General features: G+C 32.3%; 1 protein-coding gene across 3 annotated transcripts; it reads left to right on the top strand.

The window, feature by feature from the left end:
- Positions 1-5,479: 5,479 nt before the first annotated feature.
- LOC120201991 (myosin-binding protein 7-like) lies at positions 5,480-8,460 on the top strand. 3 transcript variants are annotated; one of them, XM_039202492.1, is made up of 4 exons: positions 5,480-5,697; positions 5,880-7,510; positions 7,877-7,923; positions 8,123-8,213. In XM_039202492.1, the coding sequence occupies exons 2-3, from the start codon at positions 6,087-6,089 to the stop codon at positions 7,890-7,892; spliced, it is 1,440 nt and encodes a 479-aa protein (XP_039058423.1). In that variant the 5' UTR covers positions 5,480-5,697; positions 5,880-6,086; the 3' UTR covers positions 7,893-7,923; positions 8,123-8,213. The 3 variants fall into 3 exon arrangements, with proteins under 3 accessions (XP_039058423.1, XP_039058422.1, XP_039058421.1); XM_039202491.1 differs by lacking the exon at positions 7,877-7,923 and having other exon boundaries at positions 5,880-7,523; positions 8,123-8,460; XM_039202490.1 differs by lacking the exons at positions 7,877-7,923; positions 8,123-8,213 and having other exon boundaries at positions 5,880-7,851.
- Positions 8,461-10,009: the final 1,549 nt, after the last annotated feature.

Genomic DNA, 10,009 nt, shown 5'->3' with positions numbered 1-10,009 from the left:
TTCTACAAGCTTTAGAATGTTGTTTGGGCCAATTTGGAAATTTGTACAATTTTAAGGATCAATTCGCATAATATGGAAATTGTAGGATTGAAAATAAAATTGGTAAGAAGTTGATGTGTAATGTTTAAATGTATTGTTGACATGCTTGAATATGATATTTGGTATTTGAATTGAAGTTGAATCGCAAGGGACCATTTTGAATAAAATGGAAAAGTTAAGATGAATTCTAAAAGAATTCATTTTAATGGTGGAATTGTGGAAATTGGAAATGCCATATTAATTATTGGTTGAATTGAATATGGAGAGACTTGAAGTATTATTTTTGAAGTGTTAAGGTTGAATTTGATTGTAAGAAATGGAATTAGTATCGAATAAGTAACAAATTGATTTTTAGCAATTTTTTTGCTATTGTGCACCTACTATGTTTGATTAATATTAACATGTACTTTGAATTGTATGTGTTGGTAAATGATTCTTGTGTAGATAGAGATCGAGATACAAGCAAGTTAAAAGCAAAGGAAAAAAGTAAGTGAAGTTTATATTAATAGTATGGTTTGCTAATGAGGCATCAGGTGAGTGCATTCTTACCTATTATATATATGATATGAGAAAGACTTGCGACGAGTCAACCTCGAATGATTTAGAAAGAAAATTATTTAAATCATATTTTAACTTATTTTCATTTTGTTTCACTAAAATAGTGTTTAGATGATTTTAGGTATGAATTGCCCAATACATTTTTATATGATGTTTTTACTAAATGAATTACGGATGATTCCGAGTATGAATTGCCCAATGCCCTTTTAAATGATATATAGATATGTTGGTATCTTTGGATACTTCTTATAAATAAATGTCATATGACTGATACGAAAAGCCCATTTTATGCAAATTGAGAATCTTAGGTACAATTGGCATGCCATTAGGTGGAATGATTATATGGTACATATTTGAACATTTTATATGGCACCTATGGTGCAAATCACTGAGGCACTTTCGAGTGCAAATTACCTATGAGACACTTCGAGTGCAAATTACCTACAAGGCACTTTTAAGTGCATATTATGTGAATTCGACGAGACTCGCGTATCTTGTATTCTCATTGATATACATTGGGCTATGATTTATAGGAAATTAAAAAGTGCAGGTCGATTGATTTACTTGAAAATAAACCTTTCATTGAATATTCTGATTTGGTTATATGTGAGTCATATGTGAACTATGTTTTACACGAAAAAAAAAGAGACTTGGTTAAGTCTATTTTATATGTTTTTATATTGCTATACGATACTATCGTAATATATTTTAAATGGTTTTTTATACCTATTGATATTCTAATTTATTATTATTGTCTCACTAATTGTATATTTAGCATGAGATTGTTTCACGTGTAGGTAAAGAAAAGCGGTCGGAGTAAGGAGCTAGGCTCAACATCACCTTTGAATATCATACCAGACCTCCAGTATTAGTATGACATCTTGTGATGTTTTTTTCCATTTCTAGTTGGCATGTATATTATATATGTTGTGTCTACTCTAATATAAATAGGTTTTAAACCGATTTGTATAATTAAATATGTTAACTTAGAAAGGATATTACTAGTTTTTAATAGTAGTTTGCATGTTTAGCAATTTATTATATTATATTTTAAACACTATGAGGATGAATTTTAAAATAAGCAGTTTTTAGACTGTTTCACACAGTCAAGATGACTTCATATTTATGAACTATGTTTTACACGAAAAAAAGAGACTTGGTAAAGTCCATTTTATATGTTTTTTTTATTGTTATATGATACTATCATATTATCTTTTAAATGAGATTTTATTCGTATTGATATTTTAATTTATTATTAATTCTTCACTAAGTGTATATGTAGCATGTGATTGTTTTACACGTAGTTAAAGAAAAGCGGTCAAGTAAGGAGCTAGGCTCGACATCACCTTTGAATATTAGACTAGACCTCCAGTATCAGTATGACATCTTGTGATGTTTTTTCCATTTCTAGTTGGCATGTATATTATATATGTTGTGTCTACTCTAGTATAAATAGGTTTTAAATCGATCTGTATAATTAAATATGTTAATATTATATTTTAAACAATATGAATTTTAAAATAGCCAGTTTTTATGTTGTTTCACTCTACATATGAAACAATATTGAATTGTCATGTTACTGCCTAAAATTAAATTTGATTTAGACGTTAAAATATTATATTTTGGTTTTAAGCGATTAAATACTTTCAAAGGTTGATATTAAATTTGATTATTTTAAAAGAAATAAAATTTTATGGATCTTTGAATAGGAAATATTTTAGATAGTTGATGTAACATCTCTAACTCGTATTTAGGTTTTGAAACCAGAAATGGGTGTTACACCATCCTCGTCAAGTTCTTCTTGAAAAAATTGGATGAACGATACGAGCCCATCCAATATGATGAGGAACTCGATAGCTTGAATTTTCTCGTTGTCTAGGTCCAAACCCCAATGTTCAATGAAAAAGAGGTCGGTCTCTCACCATCTTCCCCTCGAATGTTATTTCTGTTTTCTGGGTTACTTCTGATGATGATGATGTTGCTTGTTTGAATCGATACAAGTTTACAAAATCTCAATTAGAACCGCATGTGGACTTCCTAGCCAACGAGTTGTTTCATCATCAAGTGCTCGATGATTCAACCAACACTACTCCCTAACAGATCACCATTGTTTTAGCTTTGAAATGCATTAAACATAGCTGTATTCTTGAAAGCAAATATTAGTGGAGCAAGAGTACCAAATATGGGCGAGCAAAGGGATAAGCGTAACGTGAAACACTATGAATATGTGGCCATTATCGATGCTGATTTCAGACCTGAGCCTGATTTTCTCCGATGGAGCATACGGTCTTTGGTTCATAACCCCGACATTGCTAGGCTTAAGAACAACGAGGCGCTCACAGAGGCTTGGGGAAAAAGGCATTGAACTGCTCTCGAGTGTGGCTGTCACATAAGTTGGAGAAACGGTAGCTTCACTTTGGGATTTTATTTAAAGTTGAAGAGATGACCAGTCAATGCGCCAGGTAAGCAAACAGCAGTCCAACTCAGCTTTCGATCACTCACGTTAACGACCATTAACTCGTTAACGTTATGTTCAATTTGTTACAAATTAATAATATTAGTGGTCAATTTGTTACTTTTGAAATTTTAATGAAAAACGAAAACATACTTAAACATTAGACACAATTTACGCAGTTTACATTTGAATAGTACAATATAGTATTTGTTCAAAGGTAACTTTAACCATTTGACATTGTACTTTCACACTTCTAGCATTTCTGGTGCTAGAACCTGGGACCCCAAAAATTAACAACAATTCTTTTATCATTGATTTCGCTTAATCCGTACTCAATACTACAATATCTATAAGTTTATAAGGAAACACATCTAATATTGATCCATGGAACACAAATAAAAGGAGGAATATAGATTCATTAATTACCATTTATTCTATGATCAGATTAGTATAGCTCAGTGATTCTTTACAAGCTTAATATATTTTTAGGTGTATAAATTATATCTCAAATTAATTTTTTGTCTTTAAAGAAATTTTCATTAAAAATAGGTATTTAACGTTTTCAACGTTACACTTTAGGTGTCTGGACCGTAATGATCGTTAAATTTGGTCATTATTTAACACATGTCACGGATATAAAATTTCAAAAAAATATTTAAAAATATAATATTATAATTAAAAACAACAACTTAAATTTCACTACTAATCGGTCACTGAAAGTCTGTGGCTATCATTGTTGTCATCATCAGAATTGTCTCGTTGCCGCGACCAAAACTCAGTCCCTCCACCCAACATGAAATTGTACCAACCATCATGAAAAGCACCACAAAGGGTCGTCAATTTTTATAGTTTTCCCTCGTTATTTTCTGACGATTCTGACGGTTACAGCTGACTGTACGTTACACAACCGCCACCATTGAGTTACTCGCCTTGTTTGGAACAAAACCAAGCCAATGGAACGTAATAATCATTTGTTTCCATAATTATTTATGATTATATTTTTTAACTAATTAATTATTTTTAGGTTAGTTATAACTCATTTTTCATTAACAAATGCTTAAATTTAATCATATTAACTAACTTAAAAGGCACTGATTGTAAATTGTAATAACTTATAATTAGTGATGACTGTGTAGGACATGGTTTCTTATAATTCAGTTAGCCGACAATTTTGAACAATGCTCTAAACTTATATTTATTTAGTTTACGCGTAAGCAACACGAGTTTAACTGCGTTGAAATACTCCAATCTCAGCAAATGTAATCAACCAAACGAGGCTAAGGAGATGATTATTATCTTTAAAGATAAAGAACATAAATAATTTTTTTGATTATAGGTGTTACTCATATCTTTCAACCACTAAAAGTTATAAAATTGTTCATTGATTATAGAACATTATTTTATTGAGTCAATTGACTATTAAAAGTTACAATATGATTGTCTAACTATTCATATGTTCCAAACTCGTATTTTTCTATTAAAAATTTAAGTTTTCTTAGCTGGACATTAGCATGCTTACCGAGATATGATAAAATCTTAGTCGATAATTGTTTGAATTATATAGTCGTTTGAGATTCTAAGATCAAATTTTAATACATCATAGTCAACATGTTAACGTCCAGCTCAAACGACTATCAATTTTTTTGACAGAAAAGAATGTGCTTGAAACATATGAATAGTCTGGTGATCATTTTATAACTTTTAATAGTCGAGAGACTCAACAAAGTAGTATCTTATAGTCAGATGATCATTTTAAAACTTTTAATAGTCATTGGACTAACAAAGTAATGCCTTATAGTCGAGAGACTATTTGTGTACTTTACTTTATCTTAAAGGTCTCAAATTCAAATACAATACCTATAAAAATATTTGAGTATTTATTATCATTTCGACCATTTTTATTACTTTTCCCTATTCTTCTATTAATTTAATTTATCTTTCAAGTAATGCTTATTTCATTTTAATTTTAAAGACGAATTATATTAATTATCATTGAACTATTTTAATATTTATATTTTAATTATTTAAATTGAAAAATTTTATTAGGTATATTTTTATTTTGGTTATTGCCATATATCATTCGCACACTAACTCTTATAGTTCATATATTTATTAATTTCTATCAATAAAAGATTATATGTATCATTATTTTGTTAAAAAAATATTAATTTATTAAAAATATATATCAAATTGATTGAACTATTGTTAATGATATTAATAGTGACTAAAATGAAAATATAAAAAAAACTTTAATGAGTTAGTAATATTGTTTTAATTTTTAAGACCAAAATTGAAGTCTCCTAAAAAATTAGTGATAATACAGTTAACGCTATTTTTAAAAAAACAACCAAAAAAACTTAACTATAAAGTAATAAATTCTCCCATTCAAAAATACATTTGAGGGGGTTTCCAGTTTCTATCCATTTTTCAATTTTAATATATAAAATTTTCTTATTTCCCCCTCCAGATTTTCCTTCCCTCCAAACACCATTGCAATTCCTACGATTGGGTTGGTGACGGGCCTCAAAGAAAAGTTATAATAATGGAAATAAAAACAAAAATGGGTTGATTTTTCTTCGCTGGAGGCTAGCTTTCCCGGGAAAACTTACATCCTTTTTCCAGCCTTCTCTCCCTCAGCTTCCACGGTATTATTTTCTTGAGAAATCATTTCATCGGAATTACAACTTAAAATTATCGTTACTTTGTAATTTTCAAGAAGATTATTTTCGCTCCAAAAAAGGGAACCTTTTTTTGGTTTCCCAAGGTAAAGAAAGAAAGGGGGAACATTTAGTTTCATATCGTTCATATATTTTGTTCTTCATTGCAGGAAACTTTTTTTCTGATTGATTGATCCAAGAGTACTTTATGTAGTCGTGGGTGGATTTACAAAGTAATGGAAGGAAAATTTCGTTGGGGGATCTAAGATTCGCCCTCACGAGAGAGATAACTTTAATTTATTTTCCTTGATTTATTTATATATATTTTTTTATCTTGAATTTGATAGGAATTAATAATATTGCTTGAATTTGAATGCATGGAGTCTGAAATATTTTCAACTCCAAGAGATTTGACCAAATGTTGTGATTGCGGTTGTCCCACTTGTTCTTTGATTGGTAAACCTTCAAGTACTTGGTTTCGATCCGTGAAGCGAAAATTTGATGAATTTGAGACTGGAAATCGGTTTTATGTTCCGGAATTTGATCTTTTTTCAAATCCCAGAATCCAAATTGAGACCGAATGTGTTGTTTTGCGGGAGACTGTTTGCGGCCAACAGGCAACAATAAAGGATTTGTATGCCGAATTGGAGAAGGAGAGAAATGCCTCGTCGTCAGCAGCGACTGAGGCGATGTCGATGATATTAAAGTTGCAGAAACAGAAGGCAGAGGTCCAAATGGAGGCAAGCCAATTCAAGCGTTTTGCAGAGGAGAAAATGGCGCATGATCAGGAGGAGATACTTGCCTTGGAAGATCTTTTGTATAAGAGAGAACAGGCTGTTGAATCACTTACTTGTGAAGCATTGGCTTACAAGCATAGGATGATGAGTTACGGTCTTACGGAGGCCGAGGCCAAAGGGGAGAAGGATGAAGAGGTTCAGAGTCTGGGTACGGCTCAGAACTTTGATGTGCAAGTTGATCTTCGCTCATATGATTATCCACCACTAAAGTGCATTTTGAATGAGAATCCTGGTGATCAGGTTGAAGATGTTGAGAAATGTGCTTTCGTAGAGACCCCTAATACTCGAGAACGGTCGAGGGATTTGGAACAAAGGACCCCTAATACTCAAGATCAGTCGAGGGATTTGGAACAAAGGGTCTTACAAGCGGAGAGGAATCCCAGCAGCAGTCAGATGGATGGAGGTTTAATTGGAACAAAAAATGTTCTCAAGAAGTTGATAGTCGGCCAATCTCCCAGGCGAATAAGAACCACAAGAAGATTTTCAGCTGATAGTTGTAATTCGTTCCTGGATAAAGAGACCGCTTCAGAGTTTACCATCAGTTCTCCCCGGTTTAACATTGGTTCTCCTAAGTTTACTGCTTGCTACAAGAAGATAGAGTCGGGTTCAAAGATGGATGAGATTTCCAACTCAAGAAGAATGGATAAAACTTCAGAAGTTGGAGATGAAACGAGTGACAGAACCATTGATTCAGTCCATCATGAGGTGGCATATAGTGAAACACCCGAACCCAAACCTGGAATTGGAACTGGTGACGAATTTGCATCCACTCCAAGGGGGGCATTTAACCTGCCTGGTGCTTGTGATCCTGATATCAAGAAGCTCTATTCAAGGCTTCAGGCCCTTGAGGCTGACAGGGAATCAATGAAACAGACATTGTCATCAATGCGAACTGACAAAGCGCAATTAGTTTTATTGAAAGAAATAGCTCAACATTTGTCCAAGGAAATGCCATCAAATAGACAAGTAACAAAGCCATCTTCTCCTGGAAGCTTGCCATTCATGTCAGTCTTGAAAGTTATCTCTGTTTACCTAATGTGCATTCTCTGCTTATATTTTGTACCACCTGCTTCTACTGTTGACATTCCGAGGTTTATATTCAGCATTCTTCGATTTCATGTTGCTTTGAAATTTTACAGTGTAGTTTGGCTGCTGTTCTCCATCTTTCATCCTCTGTTGCATCAAAAGCTTCCCTTTCCTTTAATATCCATGCTGCTCTTTACTTGTTGGAAGTCCCATGAACATGTGATGATGTTTCATCAATAGAGCTATTCAATATGTTTTCCATAGCCGAAGCATTCTTGTATTTCCTTTGATGTGTTTCCACATTGTCACTCAGACTTAATTTTCGGTCGATTTTGTTTTCTCAGTGGATTGCGCCATTGATTTTCTGGAGGCGGAAAGCTCGCTGAAGCAAGTAAGTAGAATTTGTGTTATATGCAGAAGCAAGTAGAATTTTTGTTATATGCATAGAGATGCAGGCGTTAGGGAAGCTGCATGAATACATAAGGTTATATATTGTGATCTGTTTCTTGGGAAATCGACTTTGAAGTTTAGAAGCACATTATATCCTAGAGAAATGTTAATGTTGGTGTTTGATTTGTTTTATAATATAGCTACCTGTATCGATCGTCACCGAGCAAGGTTGGCTTGCTAATGCTTTTAGACAAGGGCCCCCAGCTGAGGCAGTGGCGACACCTTTTAAGCACGCAAGTCTGATCAAGCCATAAATGTGTAAAGTTTGCATCCATTATTCTAATGGATTCCTTTGTGCAGGATTTGGTATATTGTGCAGTATTCTTTTATTTTATTTATTTATTTATTTATTATGGGATTAAATACATTTTGCTGATGGATCGGCAAAAAAAAAATGGATGAATATGAGCTTACTCGCTCGTAAATTTGTTGTTTTTCAGTTTGAGGTATGTGTGTATATTTCAGATTATTGTATGTTTCTCATTCGAGTAATGAGTTGTTTATAGTTATGTATCAAATTCAAGCAACATTCAGTTCACCGGAATTCTTGGTTTAGTTGATGGACTTGGTCATCAATCTCTGTTATAAAAGCCTGGATCTTTCTTAATCTTATTTATGTTAATTCGAACCGGATGTCTTATAGATGTACTTGGTCATTTACGTGGATCCATGTCCAATTATAAAAATTCAGCCCGTCTAATCCATCACAAACAGTCTAATTTCATTCAGACTCCTTACCCTAGCTTTAGATCTTCCTATGACTATTTTTCCTTTTATTTTCTTGCATTGATTACAATATAACGGGATAGTATCTAATTACATAAACTAAAATTCCTTTAGTTTTACATACATTTATGAATTTTGGACGAGTGAAAATAGAAATTGAGATTATGAATATAAAATGAAAAAATATTTATTGAAAAAAAATGAGTTAATCTCATCAATATATTTTTATTCATCTAACGGTCTTAAATATATGTAAAGCTAAAGGAATTTTGCATTGTGTAAGTAGATTCTAACCCTCCCTCTATCTTTCTCTATATATAATACATTTCATGTTGAGCTTAGCTTATCGGTTAAGGGTAGGCATGTTCCTTTTTTAAGACCTAGGTTAGATTCCTTTTAACCCCTTAACACCATTCTATGTAATTTTGTTTTCTTTCAACTAAATGGTAATATATGTCATCATATGATTAGAGTTAAATTTATAGAATTAAATTAAATTTAGGAACAAATTGATAGGATGTGTAAGTATTAAAAACCAAATGTGTTAATATATCACTTTTATTAGCTGTCACATCAGATCTCCAGTTAAATATTAACGACAATTGACTTGAACATCGTTTAAATAATTGAATGATATGATTGATAAAACTAAAAATCAGTAGTTAAATTGAAAACTCCCATGTAACATCTTTGTGCCTATTTGTGTCCTTGCAATTCAAAAACCTCATCTTTGTGCCTATTTGTGTCCTTGCAATTCAAAAACCTACATGAGTAAGTTATCCAATTTATGAGGTAAGCCCATTTCAGGATTTAACTTTGAATTACAAGGCCCATCATTTTGTTTTTCTTCTTCAATAATTTCTCCCAGAAGAAGGCTTTAGTTGGATAACAATAGGATAATCAGAGTTTTGATGTATTTTCCCTCTACTTGGAATGCGCAAGGACCAGAATATTTGGAAATTATTTGCTCATATCCTTTTCACTGTACCCAGGTTTTTTTCATATGAATTACTTCCCTACATTAAACGAATCTGCACCATCCAAAGATATCATCTAATGCATGTTTTAACCATTTTTGTCATTTACCTTGCATATGATTGATTCTAAAAACAATCTTCTGTCTAGTAGTCGTGATCGGGTTGAGTGAAGTCAATCGTACGATAAATCATGTAGCGTCAATTAACATTGGTACACACTCCCAGCTACGTAGCCTAAGTTTGTTCATATCAATGTGAGGCCAGCGTAGGTAGATTTTCTAAATTGCTTAGGCAAAAATGGTAAGAAATCATGTAATTTGGCTC

The sequence above is a fragment of the Hibiscus syriacus genome, unplaced genomic scaffold (assembly GCF_006381635.1).
Source record: "Hibiscus syriacus cultivar Baekdansim isolate YM2019G1 unplaced genomic scaffold, ASM638163v2 tig00008145_pilon, whole genome shotgun sequence".
Classification (NCBI taxonomy): Eukaryota; Viridiplantae; Streptophyta; class Magnoliopsida; order Malvales; family Malvaceae; genus Hibiscus; species Hibiscus syriacus.
This window is presented reverse-complemented; position numbering and strand designations above follow the sequence as displayed.